The sequence below is a fragment of the Barbus barbus genome (genome assembly GCF_936440315.1).
Source record: "Barbus barbus genome assembly, chromosome: 40".
Classification (NCBI taxonomy): Eukaryota; Metazoa; Chordata; class Actinopteri; order Cypriniformes; family Cyprinidae; genus Barbus; species Barbus barbus.
Genome location: NC_136718.1, coordinates 22,253,690 through 22,273,543, shown reverse-complemented (window position 1 = coordinate 22,273,543; position 19,854 = coordinate 22,253,690). Strand labels below are relative to the sequence as shown.

General features: G+C 37.2%; 1 protein-coding gene across 1 annotated transcript in view; it reads left to right on the top strand.

The window, feature by feature from the left end:
• Positions 1-19,854, top strand: part of LOC306859385 (uncharacterized protein) — a gene marked incomplete at both ends in the record, with an annotated part of 53,340 nt that overhangs the window by 30,497 nt on the left and 2,989 nt on the right. Inside the window, 7 exons of the mRNA XM_079400399.1 lie at positions 5,167-5,348; positions 9,660-9,916; positions 12,204-12,340; positions 13,005-13,126; positions 14,801-14,918; positions 15,959-16,285; positions 18,937-19,141. Coding sequence (XP_079256525.1) covers positions 5,167-5,348; positions 9,660-9,916; positions 12,204-12,340; positions 13,005-13,126; positions 14,801-14,918; positions 15,959-16,285; positions 18,937-19,141 — 1,348 coding nt within the window. The remainder of the gene's footprint in view (positions 1-5,166; positions 5,349-9,659; positions 9,917-12,203; positions 12,341-13,004; positions 13,127-14,800; positions 14,919-15,958; positions 16,286-18,936; positions 19,142-19,854) is intronic.

Genomic DNA, 19,854 nt, shown 5'->3' with positions numbered 1-19,854 from the left:
CTGAAGATGAACAAAGGTCTTACGGGTTTGGAACGACATGAGGGTGAGTAATTAATGACAGCATTTTCATTTTGGGGTGAACTAACCCTTTAAGGCTGATTTATACTTCTGTGTCGAACCTGCGCCAGAGGCTATGTGCAGTACGGCGTATGACATGTACCTCTCGCAGACAACGACGAAGAAGTATAAATGAAAAGCGATGCATAGCCTACGGCATGAAGGCTACGGCGTAGGTTCGACGCAGAAGTATAAATCAGCCTTTAATGTGACTGACTTGATTTGTCTAGTTGAGTGCCAAGGTGGATCCTGATCGATTTGTTTTGCGTTATTTGATATTTTGCTTTACTAAAATGTGGTGACATTATCAAAATAACATTAATGCATCTGTAAAATTAAGTGAAAGTACTACATCAGTACCAGCCTAAGTTCAGTCATAAAATAAAATAAACTATATATTGTCTTCAAAAGTAACTTTTTTGTAATGTCTATTGATATTTTCTGCCACAATAATATCTTAAATGATCTTAATTTGTGAATTGTTCTAAGAAAATGTCAAGATATGCATTAAATCACAATTAAATTGATGAATTAATATAGATTTAATTTAATTAATTCAATTAAATGTGATTGTTTTACATTGCACAAGAGAGAATTAATCAGTTATAATGTCACACAGTGATATATAATGGCACAAGGGATAGAGAGCATACTAGCATGCTATTTCTGGCACATATAGTATGGTATGGTAATTTATGATATTCTGAATTCAGCCGATGTGCTCATTTGCTCATTTAAGAGCCACATGATCACAGAAATGCTGGTTCAAATATGACCTGCTTGTTCATTTTCTGATCTTGTTCTTTCTCTCTCTTCCTCCCCTGTCCTATATAATAAAAGGCAAAAAGGCCTATAAATAAAATATCAGGTTTTTTAATATATTTAGTTTTAATATATTTACATTTTGCATTTGAATACTATTTCAGGAGCCGATTCACAGCGTTGCAAATAGTGTCGCTGAGTCTCTCAAACAAGCCTTTCGCCCGCTGACCCCTGATCCGTGACTGCTTTCATTCTCGGTGCAGCTCTCTCGAAGTGCTAAAAACCTCTGCGCCGCGTGTTTGAAGGAAAGATATGAAAGTGTGGTTTGGTGTCTTGGGCGTAGGCAGCATCTGTGTGTACGTGTGCATGAAATATTTGATGATTTCTATGAAGATAAGACTGTTGCAGTATATGTGCTGTGTGTGTGAGATATCAAAGTTTGAGAGGTGAGTGTGAGTGACTGTGGATTTGATAAGGCTTATGGGTTTCTGTCAGTCCATATCTGTCAGCTTTAATAAATGCGTGTGTGAGTGAGGAAACAAAGCCCGGAGCCGTTCGTGCCTCTTGAGTCACCTCTGAGCAAGAAAGGTTCGGTGAGTTGGCGCGAGCCTGGGACTCGTAACTCAACATGGCCTTCCGAGTTAGACAAGTCAGCTCATTTTGGCGATATAAATCATCATCCAGAACTGCTCAGACTCGACCGAGCTTCTGTAAAACACCTGCAAAAAAAACCTAGTCTAAAAGAAAGACAGGAAAAATGTGATTTCCAGTCAAAGGCATGCAAACCACATCTATCCGACGCTGATAAAAAGGCACAGATGCCAACACACTGTTTTCCTGTCTTGTTTGTGAGTGATTCCCGGGTTTTTGAATGCTGAAGTTTCTGAAGTTTACAGAAAAGATTAGAATGCTCGTGTTTGTTGGAATTGCCGGGTTTGGTTCCGGAGCGCCGCTCGCTTTGCTAGTTTTCCACCTCGTTAGTCAGAAACAAGGAAACACGCAGCATTGTTTGCACCAACAAAGATACAGAGAATACTTTTTTCTCTTCCTGGGGACCCCATGAAATCGAAATTGGAGTTTTGTGGCTTTTAGTGTGTGTTTGTTAGCTTTTACACTTGAGCTCTTCAAAATAATGTTTACAAAGAGGGGGGGTTCACAGCGATTCTGTAGAAGAATCATTTTGGGTTCTCCAAAGAACATTTTATAATTCATAATCATGCTTCCTCTGATGTCCTCTCAGATCAAAGTCCACAGACACACATGTTTAGAAATGTTAATAAACAGTGCAGACAAGGCAACTTTTCCACTGGAGAAAGCAATATTATGGATAGAGGACTCATTTTAGCCAGAAGCAATGGATTGAAGTTAAAAATGTCTTGATGGATTGCTTACTTGCAAACACACAGCTTTTCGCTTTGATGGACTATAGTCGTGTGGATTATTGTGATGTTTTTATCAGCTGTTTAGACTCTTAGTCTGGCGGCACCCATTCACTGCAGAGGATCCATTGGTGAGCAAGTGATGTAATGCTAAATTTCTCCAAATCTGTTCTGGAAGAACTTTATCATTTTCACTGTAAAGAACTTTTTGCACAATGGAAAGTTTCCATGGATGTTAAAAGTTCTTCGTGGAACCATTGATGCCAATAAAGAAGTTTTATTTTATAATAAACTTTTAACAGATATGTTTAAAATGTTCTTTTTATTTCTATCCTGGGAAAAAAGACATCAAATACTATCACTGACTAGCAAGTAGCAAATCCTAGTTTGGCCTTTTATCTTTAACCTTGTCATATTTGGGTGTTTCTACAACTTCAAACACTTTAATGTTGATTTTTATAAAAAATTAACTGATTTGAACTTTTTACATGAAGGTCATGTTTTACATAAAGCTTATTTTTGCTGCTTTTCAAGTGCCTTTATGTGTAGTTTTTATTGTTTTACCCTCATCCCAAACCAGATTTAATCATCTAAACAAAGAGGGTCATGTGACACTGATGAAACTAACAATTCAGCTTTGCATCACAGGAATAAATTACATTTGAACATATATTCAAATAGAAAACCGTTCTTTAAATTGTGATAATATTTCACAATATTACTGATTGTACTGTAAATTATGAAATATTATTGCATGTCATCCGTGGGACTAGTGATGTGCCCTACCAAGTACACTCAAACAGTAATAGAGTATTTAAAACTGCTGCAGGGACCCATAGCTAATGAGTAGTGATATTTATTCCAAACACAACAATGATTGTTTAATGGCGATCGCTACGGAGATTGACTCTCATAGGCCCTCAAAGGAAGGACTAGAGTATTGTAGTGCATATCATAATTATGAAGTAGATTATGGTGCTGATGAATCTGACAACTATTATCACCGTGCCAGAGATAATGATAATCTGTGCTGCGTCTCTTTCAGAGGGCTTCGGCCTGCCTGTAGAGTGCCACGGCTTCCATCAGCCCTCTCTACAGATCCTCTCTTCAAAATCCACGCGATTAATATTTCATTTAAAGTTCAGAGCTTTCTGCATCAGTACGCAGCAAAATCACAGCTGAAAAATACAGCTCGGAGACACACAATACATCTTCCACCCTCTCCCTCCCTCCCTCCTACATGAATACACACTCTCTGGCTTTCTGTCTTTCGCTCTCTCTGCCTCCTTTCCCTTTCGTTTCCCGGCTCTCCTGCTGCCGTTTCCTCTTTTGTTCTTTCTATCTCTCCCCTAATCTCTCCTCATCCCTTTCTCCTCCTCTGAATAATACACAGTGTTAATACACTGTGCAAAGAAGCCATATTGTATTCCCACAGTGTGTTTCTGTGATCATCTTCTCTTGGCTGCACTCAGCTTTAATGAATGTTAGGAGTTATTAGCTGGCACAAACTGCCTCTGGTGAATCACACTGTCTCAGCCTTTGTTGTTTGCGTGATTCATTTTCTGTTCTGGAGCAAATCTGGCTCTTAAAAGAAGCAAGGAATCATCAGTGTCCTGCTTTATATTTCTATCACACTCTCTGTTCGGATCTCTCTTATATCCTCTTTCCAAAAGCATGTTTGGAATTTGCGGAATTTATAATTAGTGTTTTTGCAGCAAATATTGTAGTGATGCTCCTCAGACATTCTGTTTCGAAAACTTTTGAAATTCTATATCTATCCATCTGTCTGTCTGTCTGTCTGTCCATCCATCCATCCGCCCATCTATCTATCTATCTATCTATCTATCTATCTATCTATCTATCTATCTATCTATCTATCTATCTATCTATCTATCTATCTATCTATCCGTCCGTCCGTCCGTCCGTCCGTCCGTCCATCTATCATCTGTCTGTCTGTCTGTCTGTCTGTCTATCTATCTATCTATCTATCTATCTATCTATCTATCTATCTATCTATCTGTCTGTCTGTCTGTCTGTCTGTCTGTCTGTCTGTCTGTCTGTTTGTATCAAATAGATTTTGTTTGTGGCGCTTTTATGTCATTTACTCTTACTCATATTTAAAATTGGGGATTGATACAATACAATTAATTAATCTAAATTAAAGAACTAAGTAAACTTAGTAACAGGTCCTTTTGTGGTACAAACGTGAACGATTCTTCAAATCCCATACTTTGTTTTAGGACAGGTGCTCTGTTACTTTTGAAGGCATTCAAACGTGCCTTATAGTTGATAAAACTGCACTTGAACTGTATTTATGGACCAGAATATCACTCTTTTGACTTGATCCAGTAAGCAACCACCCAAAACACCCTAGAAACCACATAAAAGTTAACTGAGAACCACTCAGAACTCTTTGGCAACACATTTGTTTTTGTTATGGTGATTGATCGTGGTATAATATCTGATGCATGTCTCTCGTGTGAGATGAGAAACACTTTTCATTCTCTTATGGAATGCAGTAGATTGCCTACGTTATTTGCTGTCTCTAATTAGGTTTAAACAGACTCAGGCAGGTTTTCTCTTTTTAGAGTTTTATTTTTGGCCCACGATATAGCTGCCGCACACAAAGACAGAAGAGCCAGTTATTAAACTGTCTTATAACTGCAGAAAAACTGTCTGTGAGAACAAAAGGCAAGGCATGTATTCCTTTGCAGTGTTTATATATATATATATATATAGATAGATAGATAGATAGATAGATAGATAGATAGATAGATAGATAGATAGATAGATAGATAGATAGATAGATAGATAGATAGATAGATAGATGAGGATGGAGGTCAGATTGATTTGAAATGGCTGTAGGGGGGTTGTATGAATGCCTTACACATGTAATGAGGTTAATGATGGTGTTCTAATTTTAGTGTTTTTGCCTTATTATTTTCTACACCATCTCTGTTTGCTGCAGGTATGTGGTCATTTTCGGTCTCTGAATTGGCCATGCCTGGGGTGGAGATCGGTCGTCTGTCGGCAACAGATGCAGACCTGGGTGAAAACGCTCGGATGGATTTTATGATCGTGGACGGAGAGGCAGGGGACACCTTCAACATAACTGGATTGAACCAAGAGGCTGTGATTTTGTTAAACAAGGTGGGAGTGGAGGAACAGAAATACCTACAGTAATGTTGTTTTCTTCCATACATTCCCAAATCAGAACCAAATCCAATTTTATGCTGTATCTGCCTCAAAACTGTTCAGTTGTTTGTCTTAACAGTGAAAAACGCACAAGTAATGAATGAGTGAGCTGGTTCAGACACAGAATATACTATATGAATATGCATATGAGCAAAGATAATGGCAAACTTTCCCGTTTTCTCTCCCCTTTGCCTATACAGACATTCTCTCACATTGTTAGACATCATATTGATGCTTTCATTACTATGGTAACCTCGTCTGTAAATGTAGCTGCACCACATATGGATTACATTGCCCGTCTAAACAAATAAATTCAATTTCATTACTTTCAAAATGACTGTTAGTCTCAATGGATGAATGTAGCAAATATGCAGCATTATAAAAGCTATAGATTGGAGGATGGGCAATTTTAAATGTGGCTAGTGAACAACTAGCAACTGCATAACAGCTGGTGTTATTTTAGTTTTATGTATATTCTATTATAGTATTTTTATTTTGTTTTGAATTTTTCTTAGATTTCATTTTTCATTTTATGTATTTTTTTGTGATTTTGTTTTGGTAATTTTATGTGCCTTTTTACAATTTTTGTTGTTTTCAAATAGTAACCATAACATCCACATAGCAACACATTAAACACTCAGAACAACCTAGCAACCGCATAGCAACATGCTAAAATTTTTAACAGCAAAAAAAAAAAAAAAACAGCATAGCGATGATGGTAACCATCCAGAACACCTTAGCAATCACATGACAACACCTTGGCAACCACATAATGCACTAAAAATATCCTAGCAAATACTCTGAACACTCCAGCAACCACATATCAACACCCTGACAGCCACATGTCAATGTGTTAAAAACATTAAAAAACAACTACATAGCAACACCCTGGCAACTACCCAAATATACTTAGAACACCCTTGCAACCACTTAATAACATCCTTACACTCTAGCAACAGCATAGCGACAAATGGAAAACACTTAAAACACCATAGCAACCACCTAAAAATACCCTAGCAAACATTCAGAAAACTTTTGAAAGCACAAAGCAACACCCTGGCAACCACATAGCAATGGGCTAAAACCGAGCACTTTAACAACTGCATAGGAACACCCTGGTGGCAACCCAAAGGTTGAACTTAGGAAATATGCAGTGTTAGAAAAGCAATAGATTGAGGGATGGGCTCTTTTGAGTGTGGCTAGTGAGCAACTATACAAAAACCCTAGCAACACCCTGACAACTACCCAGATCACTCAAGCAACTGCATAGCCACACGTTAAAAACTCTGAACACTCTAGTAACCACCTAGTAATGGCCTAGCAAACATTCAGAATGTTCTAGCAACCACATAGCAACACCCTGGCAACCACAAGCCAGTGCACTAAAAATAACTATCCTAGTAACCCCATAACAATATGCCAAAAACACTCTAAATGCCTATGAAGCTGCATAGCAAGAGCCTGGGAACCACCAACAGCGCCTCAGTATTGTGGTAATGCACTGGCAAGCATGAATCGTATTGTCCTTCAGAAAGTGAAATGCTTTAGTTGTATTTACGTTGTATTTATTCAGAATAGAGAAAGGGCAAAGTAAAAAGCAAAGCAATAACAAAGAAAGAAGTTCCAGCAGAATGAATCGCAAATGAGTTAAATTGACTCTGAGTTCAAATGTAAATGAGGATAATCTGCAGCGTAAACGTCTGCCAGCGAACATGCATATTAGTGCCGGCGGAAAGAGAATTTAACCTGCGGCCCCTGGAGAGACCTCATCACAGTGCACACAGGCAGCCGTTATTTAAATACAAACTTTGCAGGGACTGAAAATGTGCATTTCATATAAAATGACTTTGTGTGACGGTAAGTCACACATAACTAATTGAAAAGAGAAAAGATTCCACCTTTTAGATGAATCAAAATAAGCAAACTGTAAAATGAATCGCAAGTTATTTTATGCCCTGACAAGTGCTTATAAAGACAGATATGCATGTGCCTGTGTGTGAGGGAGAAATCTTTACCCATCCATTGAGCTCAGTACTTCAATGACAGGTGTGTGTGTGTGTGTGTGTGTGTGTGTGTGTGTGTGTGTGTGTGTGTGCTAGTTAAAGACACAGCCAGAACTAACAGAATGAGGAGAGACGTGTATAAAAAGAAAACAGGAAAGAGAAGGTTGCGAGGAACGAGATGAGTCAGAGACACGGGGGGAGGAGGAGAAAAGCGTGAATACGAAAAGCAAATTAGACAGAGGAAGAGCGCGGGGAGACTAATGCCGCTGAGTAACAAGCGAGAGGAAGCGCATGAAGATGTTGATTAACACATGGTTGTAGTTCAAGTGACAGAGATTTTCATGTGTGTTAGTGGCCCTCGGCGCTGCTTATGCCCACTGCTCCACTACACACAACGTCCTACAGGCCTTACAGTACTTGATTATCAGTGTTGGGGAGTAGTTAACTACAAGTAGCGACGCTACTAACTTAACTGCATTTTTCAGTAGCTTGGCAGTAGCTCAGTTGCTTTTTAAACAGTGTAGCTTTTCCAGTAGCTAACTACTTTTTGCAGCAAGTAGCGGTGTAGCGCGAGCAAACGCTACATTGCATTTTGTCGAGCCTGCGCGAATCAGCGCGATGCAAGGATATTCTTCTTGTTAGATTACAAACTCATTTTTTGCCATTACCGCCACCTGTTGTTTAATCACGCATCTTGCGGCTAACGGTTCACTGACGTACAGAAGTGGGTTGACACACCCATATTATCCATGATGGAGCAAGACGTGGCGGCAGATTTGGAGGATGGAGAAACAACTAACGTTAATTACCCATGGCCTTATTTGTCCAAGTTCATGTCTCTCAAAGAAACGACAAGTAAAGGTTACACTTTTTGTAACAGTCTGAAATATTTGAGTGTTGTGTGTAATAAAACAATACTCTTTGAAATCATAATTGTATTGCATTGTTTTAAACACTAAATATTTTACTTAAAACATTCCTCAGACACTTATTCAGTTATTTATAATATACGTTGTTCAAAAAAATCAAAAGTAGTTTCAATGTAGCTAGCTACTTTTTGATAGTAACTTGTAGTGTAGCTAACTACTTTTCCAAAAGGGTAGCTTGACTGTAGTTTAACTACTTTAACTTACGAGTAGCTTGTAGCTTGTCAAACTACAGTTTCAGAGTAGCTTCCCCAACACTGTTGATTATACACTTTGCAGCGTTTTATTTTTCTCCTCAAGTCCAATTATACTTTTAGTTATGGCTGAGAGATATGACCCAAATCCTATGTCATGATATGATGAATTTTATTTTGCAATATCAGTATGTATATGATGGTTTTTTGTCTGTAAATTCAAAGTGGTTTATGTGCTCTATCTATCTATCTATCTATCTATCTATCTGTCTGTCTGTCTGTCTGTCTGTCTGTCTGTCTGTCTGTCTGTCTGTCTGTCTGACTGACTGACTGCCTGGAAGTATTCCTGGGCCCATGTAATAATATCTATCTGTCTATCTATCAGTCTTTGTCTATCTATCTAATCGTTTAGTTTTGCAGCACTATTTTCCACTTTTTCTTTGACCCTTTGTCCAAAAACTACACACACATGCAAATGCAGATGTGACTTCTTGGCCAATCCATTGCAAGCACACATTTTGAAATGCAGCAATCCATGAAATTAAGCTGGAGTAGCCAGAAGCATGTGCTACAGCACCTTTAAATTCTCTGTATGTTTTGTAAATATGGTTGGTCATACTGTATGTGCTCATGTCATTCTTCTTTTCCTTGACGCCTCCCTTAAAGTCAACATTACTTTCTTGACAGGCTCATAATAACGGTCCTGTTATTTTACATCGCTTGCATCTTCTGAAACTTTGATTGTGGACACCTACGGTTCTCCAATCTCATCGTGTCCAGCGTCAGAAGTGCATCCACAACCACTAATACAGTTCTGAAGCGGTTATGGATGTTACTATAACCACATCCATGGCTTCCTTCCGTCTTAATAACAGCAGAGCAAGCCCTGCAGTCGTTTAAGTTATGAAGAGCTGAAACCCAGACGCATTGCTTTTTTTGACGTTTATATGTTTTTTTTTGTAATCTACTGTGGTGCAGAGATGAAAAAGGAGTGAACGTGGGAGTTTCAGCATCTCACTGAAATGAAAATAGATATTTTAGAGCACCTTCCTGGTGCCAAAACACAGTAAAACGAATGCTGGTGTATGTGAGTTTCAATAAAGTAATGTTTCATGAGGAAGTGTTTTTTATCTTGAACACCAGGCCGTGGACTATGAGAGGCGAAGCACCTACTCTCTCGCGGTGGAGGTGCAAAACCCAAACGTGGACTCGCGGTTCCTCAGACGAGGTCCGTTTAAAGACCGGGCAATGGTGCGCATCACTGTTCTGAATGCAGACGAGCCGCCAAAGTTCTCCCGCTCGCGGTACCGGCTGGATGTGTCAGAAAACTGCCCTCCGGCATGCGTGGTGGGAAAAGTGGCCGCCGTGGACCCGGATACAGGCCTCAGTAACAACATCAAGTAAACACATTTTTTTCACTTTTTTACCTTGTTTACTCAGTATGACTTGATTTTATCTATGTATGAGCGAATCTCACAAGAACACATTGGTCACTCCAAAATCAATGCAAAAGTATTTTGCATAAAGAACACACTCTTTTTTTTTTTTTTTAGGACAGTCACATTATTATGCATTGTGACATTTTCATGATAATGAAGCATATTACCTCCAAATTCTTATTGCCATAATGTATTTATAATAATAATTTTTTTTTTTCATTATTATTCTTAATATTGATTCTCATTTCTTTAATATGGCAATTTTGCAGTGTTTTTAATTAAAATGTATCAGCATAATTTAAAGGCAGCACATATTAATCAAATACTATTATGTGTGAGTGTTTCTTCAGGTGCGGTTACATTTATGTGCCAGGGACTTTTGAAGGCCACATTAAAACAGAAAATTACATTTTGGAAACATTTTAGCTTGTCCTCATAATTTATTTATGCTGTTTTGAAATTAGTAAAGTTCCAGACCCAGACTTTTAATTTTAAACTTCAGAAATATGAAAATGAATGATTAAACAAATAATTATTTTAAAACCAGATCTAAACAAAGAGCCGTGGCAATATTTGTTAATTTTATAAATGATGACTACCAAGGCATTAGTAAAGAGCTTGAGATAAAATATGAAATGTGACAAAAATAAATAAATAAAACAGACTAATTTAGTGTGCATTATTTCCAGTTAACCTGTAATTTTGTCAAATTATGCAAAAATAAGTGTAATAATAAGAGTGCATATAATATTTAATTATATTTAATACACAATTGTATTTTTTTATATAATATTAGTAATAATATATTATGTTAGTAATTAGTATTAGTATATTGTGAAATATTTTTCCAATTTAAAATAACTGTTTTCTATTTTAATCTAACAATATAAGTCTTTACTATCACCTTTTAGCATTTGAACACATCCTTGCTGGATAAAAATATTAATTTCTAAAAAAAAAAAAAAAAATACTGACCACAAACCTTTGAACTGTAGCATATATTGTTACAAAAGATTTCCATTTTGAATAAAGGCTGTTTTTTTAATGTTTTATTCCTTAAAGAATCCTGAAAAAAATTATCACGGGTTAAAAAAATAGATTAAGCAGCACAACTGTTTTCAAGCAGCAAATCAGTATATTAGAATGATTTCTGAAGGATCATGTGATACTGAAGACTATGAGTAATGATGCTGAAAATTCAGTTTTGCATCACAGGAATAAATTACATTTTAAAATATATTACAATAGAAAACTGTTATTTTAAATTGTAACAATATTTCACAATATTTCATTTTTTTCTGTATTTTTGATCAAATAAATGCTTTAAAAATCTTACTGATCCCATACTTCTGAACAGTGTGTGTGTGTGTGTGTCTATATATATATATATATAGACACACACACACACACACACAGACAGAGAGAGCGAGAGATACCTTGATTTTGGGGTGAAATATCACCAGGACATGGTCTTGACAGGTTTTTGTGAGTTTTACCCACACAGCCCATACAGTTTTTACATTATTAGTTAAAAAAATAAAATAAATCCATATTGCATCATGTTTCTGTCTGCCAGGGGAAGCATGTGGGCTGTTTTCATTTAAAGGAACTCTCCACTTTTTTTTGGAAATAGGCTCATTTTACAACTCCCCAAGAGTTAAACAGTTGAGTTTTACTGTTTTTCAATCCATTCAGCCGATCTCCGTGTCTGGCGGTAGCACATTTAGCTTAACTTAGCATAAATCATTGAATCGAATTAGACCATTAGCATTTGGTCATCAAAAATGACCAAAGAGTTTCGTTAATTTTCCTATTTAAAGCTTGACTCTTCTGTAGTTACATCGTGTACTAATACCGATGGAAAATGAAAAGCTGTGATTTTCTAGGCCGATATGGCTAGGAACTACACAATGTAACTACAGAAGAGTCAAGTTTTAAATAGGACAATTATTGAAACTCTTTGGTCATTTTTGAGCGAGATGCTAATGGTCCAATTCAATGATCTATGCTAAGCTAAGCTAAAAGTGCTACCGCCAGACCCGGAGATCGGCTGAATGGATTCAAAAACAGTAAAACTCAACTGTTTAACTCTAGGGGAGTTGTAAAATGAGCCTATTTCCCAAAAAAGTGGAGTGTTCCTTTAACCTGCTCCGTTTCACTTGCTTAACTGGCTTATTGATGCACTGGCTCCTTTATATCTTCTAATCTGTCTGCCCTCCTGCTTTTATTCCTGTCCATTTCTTCTCAGGTACTCAATTGATCCCGAGTCGGACCCCGAGGCGCTGTTCCGTATCGCCTCTGACAATGGCCTCATCACCACCACCATGGAATTGGATCGGGAACTGGAGCAATGGCATAACATTACCGTCATCGCCACACAGAGAGGTACCAAAACTCTTAAAGGCACATCGCATCAGTTCTGAGCACCTGACAATTTCACACAGGTAGCAGCGTGTAATCGTCCCACAGGAAGGCTATTACTTCTGTGGCGGCCGTGGACATGAAAGCTTATGGCAGAGACACGAGCGGACAGAAGTGGAAGAGAAAGGGATAATACTGTAGAATGAAAAGTGGAATTGCTTTTGAGTCTGGTCCACCCCAGCTCAAGGTCGCCCATTTATGCTTCCCGTTGGCCCTCGTAAAACACTATCTTGCATCCTCAGAAGTCACTCCGAGTCTTTAATGGATTTGTTCAGCTTATATTCAGTAATTACTTTCATATTAGACACACGCTCTGAGTGCGATAAGTGTGCTTCTGTTATGGCTTTATGTAATGTCATGAACATCAGATGACGTTCAGGCCACTTCTGCTCGTGATGTAACGTTATGTCCCAAAAGAGCAAAGAGCGTATGGAGAACAGTAACAAGACAGATTGGAGTTAACTTCTGTTTCATGGTCAGTAAGATTTTGCTGACCTACTTGCGGCTTAAAAGCTTTTGATTTCTAACTTCCTTTGCTTTATATATATATATATATATATATATATATATATATATATATATATATATATATATATATCCCGTCATGCTGTTCTTTTCTGTTTCTTAGACAGCCCAAACCAAGTCACCAGAGTAGCAGTCGCTATAGAGACGCTGGACCTCAATGACAATGCCCCCGAGTTGGACCGACAATACAACACGGCCGTGTGCGACTCCAGCGCTGCTGGACAGGTCGGTAATCTCTGACCCTTTAAAGCCTGCAGAGGAAAGAGTCTGTGAATAATGAAGCACGGTCTGCTTTAAAAGATTATTGTGGCCAAGAAGCATCCACAATGGAAGCCAACCAGACAGAAATTGTCTGCAGTTAGAGTTGGGAAAAATTAGATACTCAAAAAAAATTAAATAAAATGTATAAAAATATAATATACAAAAACTATTTGTGAATAATAATAATGATAATAATAATAACAAATATTATTATTATTATTGGACGTTTTATTTGGGTTGTGTGCCTAGCAACACTTTTTAACCACATTAAAATGAATAATAATGAATAACTGTTGTGTTATTGGCTTTAGAAAATGTTGGCAAAAGCAATATGATAAAAAAAAAAAAACAATGTTGAATAAATTGGAATAACCCATTCTACTTCCAAGTAATATAAATGACTGAGATGCTTGATTCTGATTGGTCAATGGCAGCATTCTGTATTTAAAATATTAAAATAAAATAAAAAATAATTAAATATAACAATTCAATAAAATATTAAATATAAAATAAAAAGATGAGAAAATAATAGACAATAAAAACAAGAAAAATACAATTATTAAAATAAACAGAAGTATACCTCTTAAGTATTTTTGAATATTATTAATTATAATGTATTGCACATTGGTTTGTGTGCTTAACAACAGCCCTTAACCGCAGTCAAATTACTAATGCATGTCATCTCTTGTCTTGTCATATTGGCAAAAGCAATTTAATAAAAGACACAAGTGTTCAATAAACTGCAGTAAATAATTATTCAGGACTACAATAGCATAATAGCAGCATTCTGTATTAAAATAACAAATATATATCGTAATATTAAATATAACAATTAAATAAAATATATAAAATAAACTATTAAATATAACATTTAAAGATGGGGAAAATAATAAACAATAAAAAACAAGAAGACAAAAATGATTAAAATAAACAGAAGTATCCCTCTTAAGTATCCCTCTTGTGAATATTATTAATAATTATAATTTATTGCACATTGGTTTGTCTGATTAACAACACCCAACAGTAAAATTACTAATGCATGTTGTCTCTTGTCATATTGGCAAAGCAATTTAATAAAAGACACCAGTGTTCAATAATAAATGATTCTTCTGGAATAAACAAATTTGAGATGCTTATTTCTGATTGGTTAATAGCAGCATTCTGCAATAAAGTATTATTGCATAATTAATCACTGCTCCAGGCAACTGATTTCCTACAATAGCTGTTGTATATTAAAATCATTTACTTTCACATCATGATTGCATGTCCATTGAATATTTATGTGGCAAGTAGCCATTTAATAAGTAGAATTATGTGCAGTCAGCTGGACATTTATGCAAAATAAATCCTTTCACCTATTTCTGATCACCCTGTGAGGGTTTATTTTACAAGTTATCAGCTGACCGATCAATTATAATACTTTCTGCACTTCTGAGGGAAAAGTGACCCTGCTTGCTACGCTGTAAATAGATTGGTTCTCCAAAGGCATTTCAGAAAAGCAGATTTCTATAAGCGACTGATACTGACGCAGTGCACAGTGAGTCAGCCCAAACATGACGTGGCGTGTTAGACTGCTGATCCTTTATCCGTCTTATTTGTGCAAATCAGCGTATGAGTCTTTGTTTATTTGCGTTTCAGGTGGTGCAGGTGATTCGAGCGACGGATAAAGACCAAAGCAGCTCCAACTCTCCCATCCACTTCAGCATTCCCGCAGAGTCCAGCAACGCGCTCAACTTCTCCATCAGAGAGCGGGGAGGTGCGCTCGCTTCTCCTGTCATCCATCCGTCTTTACTTCCCCATCAGTTTTCCTCATCTCCCTCCCGGTCTCTGTCCAGACATATATCCTCCTTCATTACGCTCATCCATTTATCTTTTTTGTCACATTCTACTCCGGTGAACACGGCAAACTCCCATGTGCTCCGGCAATCCGTTCTTTCATTTCGCTCATTTGTCCTGTTCGCCGCTTCAATCTGCCGATTTCTAATTTGCTTTAAGGAATGGCTCACCCCAAAATTAAAATGTATTCATCATTCATGTCTGACTAAACCCGTATGCTGTCATTTTTGCCGTGGAACACAAAAAGAGTAAAGAAGATATCTCCATAATATATAATAGACAAAAATAGTATGTTTTATAATATATTATTTATTTTACAATTATAATTTATAAATATAAACTATATGCTGTATATGTGTGTAGATATTTTATAAAAAATTGTATATTTATTATCATTTATATTTATTACATATTACATTTATGATTATATTATGAAGAATATATACATATTATATTATTAATATTTAGTATAATATTATATTATTTGTATATTATTATATTATATATATTATAAATATAAGCTATATTAATGTTTGTATATGTTGTTATTATTGTGTATAGATTTTTGATAAAAAATAATGTTATATTTATTATAATTTATTAAATATTACATTTATATGTTTATGATTAATATATTTTTAAGAACATATACATATTTATTACATGTTAATTATATTATTAATATATATTTGTTAAAAGGATCTGTTCCATCCACTTGGAATATAATATAATATTGTATAATTTAATATAATATAGTATGAAATTAATTTTTTTCACATTTATAATTATTTAATGTCTAATTTTCTCTTAGCACATAAGTGTTTCACTCTCTCCATAGAATATAATTACAGTTATTTATTTGCTTAATAAATGTTTCAAAAATCTTGTTCCTTTATTTTTTTCTCGTAATGTGTCACATGACTGATGCCTTTTTGTGTAATTAATTTCTTTTGTTTCTAGACCACACGGCGAGTCTGGTGCTCTTGTCGTCCCTGAAGGCTCTTCCTCGCTCTTCCTCTTTACCTGCTCTAAAAATACCCATAATGCTCCGTGACGGTGCATCAGACCTCAGCAGCACAGGAACGATTACCGTTACGGTGTGTCCGTGCCAAAACGGAGGCATGTGGGCGGAAGAACGAAAACAACAAATGGACGAGAAGGATAAAGCGTCTGTGCCGGACTGGGAGAGGCAGACGGCGTGTTTGCCTTCACCGTCAAACTCCCCGCTGCTGGGCGTCAGCTCGGCCGCCATGCTGGCCATCCTAGCTTGTGCGTCCACTCTGCTGGGTCAGTTCTACTTTTGAGTCCGTTTCGTCAGGTTTTGTGATTGCTGCTCGCCCATCGCTCCACCTCTATACCCGGCTGGTTTAATGATGTGTTGTTGCTACATCTGTCCATCACTCCCTGTCTTCATCCACCATTGCCTCCTGGCGTGTCTTCAAATTGCAGCTTTTCTTCCATATTTGTGGGTGTTTTTTTGGGTCGTTCGAACTTTCCGCCGACCTGCCTCGTTGCTTGTCCTCCGTTTGTCAGTTGGGTTTCCTAATGAACGTGTTTGGGTTTCATTCCTGCACGAAGTCACTCATAATAAACAACATTTGATGAGTGCTGAGGCCATCGTATGGCATTTTGAGATTGCGGAACAAGCCACCCTCAAGGTTCCCCAAATGACATTGAACACTCAAACTGAGAGGTGGAATAGGCATTTTCTACAAATACACTTTGGGGTTTTACAGTGTAGCCATGTGGCAACATATAATGTCCCTCACTGTTTCACCTGCAAATAAAAGGGTAGTTTTTTAAGTAAACAAATATATACTGTTTTAAAGTCTCATTTAAAACATTTTAAAGTCGCCCGTTCATGGCCGCCTGCTAAAACCCTCCACAAGTTGCCTTTCTGCATCTTAAATGAGATGTTGTTAACTGGTTAACTTTATCCTCATCTTTACTTTATCTAACTTGGCTTTACAGAAAATTATGAAAATATGGCAACTCTGTATCATAATGGAAAAATTGCCTGAAATTGAAAGTGCGCTAATGTTAATTTTCTCACTGGGAATTTTATAGATATTGGCCTTAGTTTATTACTACCATTTTTTTGGAAGTGTTTACCATGATATAATTGCAATTCTGCAAAAATAACGCACTTATCATTTGCATTTTGTTTTCTTTTCAGACAAAAATGAAAAATGAACAGTGAGGGGGAAAAAAGCTTTTAGGAAACACACTGGAAAAACCTTAATAGTGATTCACTACATTTTAGTTTTCAGTTTAAATTAGGGATGCACCGAATCCAGGATTCGGATTCGGATTCGGCCGAATCCTGGGCTTTTTGACGGGGTTCGGTTTCGGCCGAACCTTAGATTTATTTTCCACCGAAACCGAACCCTAGACTTGCGCTACGACGTCACACGGCCGTTGATTACGTGAAGGTGTTTACATAGGACCCGTTCGAATGTAGTAGGCTGTAAGAATCTGAAAATGGAACTCGTAAGCAAAAAAAGTTTTGTTTGGCAGTACTTTCAACCAAAAGAAGGCGATTCAAGTCGAGCTTTATGTTCAATTTGCAATGCCAATTTGTCTCGTGGTGGCAAGTAGAGCCCTGCGCGGGACTGTTTTCTTCATCCCGCGCCCGCCGAATTTCTGACCATTACCGCCCGCTCCCGCAACGTGTGTGTTACACTCCCGCCCGCTCCCGCAATATGTATGTCCACTCCCGCCCGCACCCGCAAAACTCTGAGAATTTATTCCCGCACGATAATAGAGATGCATTGATTTTGTGTCTTCTCCCGTCCCGCAGGAAAAAAAAAACGTATTGTATTGCTATTATTAAAGAGATTCATGTTTGTTCCTTTCCCTGACCTGCATGTATTCTGGTAGGGAAGATGAATATAGCCTGGGCTATCGGGGACATCTAAAACGCTTAGGCTACCGCGCGTTTCTTTAGACTTCAAGTACTTTGATTTTGTTGACAATGACATCATGTCGCTAGGTTACCTCCCGATCCCGCAGTGTTTTTTTTAACCGCCCATTCCCGCCCGCAGCAAAGTTCAAACCGCCCGCTCCCGCGAGATTTGCGTTGCGGGTCCCAATCCCAATGCAGCACTCTAGTGGCAAGGACCCTAAGCAGTACACAACATCGCCGATGCGCCGAACTAAGGATGCGAGTAGGATTCGGTATTCGGTTTCGGATTCGGCCGAATCTTAAACAGTGGATTCGGTATTCGGCCGAACCCCAAAAATCTGGATTCGGTGCATCCCTAGTTTAAATAAAGAAATATTGATTTAGTTAAAAGAGTTTCTGAGTCATTTTTAAGAAACTAGTTTTTGGACATTTTCCTTTGCAGTAAAGTGTTGCCATATCTCAATGTTTACCACATTTTAAAAGCTTTTCCAAACATTTTTGTTATTTATTTATTCTTTCATTCATTCAATCATTGTTATTAGAGCTATTTAAAAACTGACAGTTGTTACACTAGTTGCAATTTTTCTTTAAAAGGTTAAAGGTTTATGCTTTTTGGAACAATACTGAATAAAACATTTTAGTTTTAAATTTGATTAAAGAAATATTTAAACATTAAAATGAGTTAATAAGAAACTAGTTTTTGGATCATTTCCATTGCGGTACAGTGTTTAGCTAGACAGCAATATTTCCTTTCAATATGTTTTGCTTTTGAACATTTTTATGTATAAAAATGAATGAGATGTTCCAATTGCACTGCTATCTAACATAAAATCAGTCTAGCAAGAGAACTAGATTGGGTTAAACACAGTAAATGTCAGTGTAACAATGTCAAAATCAGTGTTACAACTTTTAACAATGCCTGAAGGATAGGTACCTCTTTTCACATTATTATTATTAACTGGTAAACAAGAAAAATCCATGAAAAGTGGCATTAACGTCCTGTCATTTTCTCTCGCTCTCTTTTGTTGGAAAGTGGTGGCGGCACTCTCGCTATCGTTGCGAAGGCAGAAACGGGACACTCAGTCTCCTGTGGAAGATGATGAGATCAGGGAGAACATTATCACATATGATGACGAGGGAGGAGGCGAGGCAGACACGGCCGCTTTCGATATCGCGACCCTGAAGAGCGCCCCCCAGAGCATGTGCAGGGCACAGCGGCTTCAGGACAGCAAGAATATGTGAGTGTGTTTGCGCGCGTTTACCATGACTTTGATGTTCACATAAATAGACATCTCAATTTCATCATTTGAATCTCCTAGATTTATTGCTGACATCTGATATTTTAAATCACATGTCATTTCTTGACATTTGGCTTAGAAAATGCCATATTATATTAATAGCCCATGTGAATCATTCAGCTTGAAAATAAGCTGGCATTCACCGCAAACACAAGCTGGTGTATCTTCCTCTCGAATTTCTGGTTTCTCTGAATACGTTCATTCACTCTAAATGATGTTAAATGTATATCTGATTAATGAGGGCTCGGTACACAGGAGTGTGTGTGGTTTAATGAGCCTTCACAATGCAAATCTGACAGCTGTTTCAGTGCAAAGTTCATCTAGTTAATATTTATGCCGTTCAAACCCGCTCTGTGTTCTAGTCCTCTATCCATCATATTCCTGTTTGATGTCATTGTAATACTCCTGGGCAAGTTGGTGAAATACTTCACACGGAACTATTTTTAAAGACACAACTGACTGTTTTTGAATCGTTGCTTCGGGAGCTTCCACTGGGACTGCAACAAATATTTTAATTAAACAACTGGTAACTTCGAAATATCTGGTTTTGGTGCAAAAGTTGCAAGGAATGTGTTTTTTTTTTCTAAAAGCCCAATGAAATTCTTGGATCTGCGCAGTTTTCCCAAATTTGGTGACATATTTCATAATTAAAC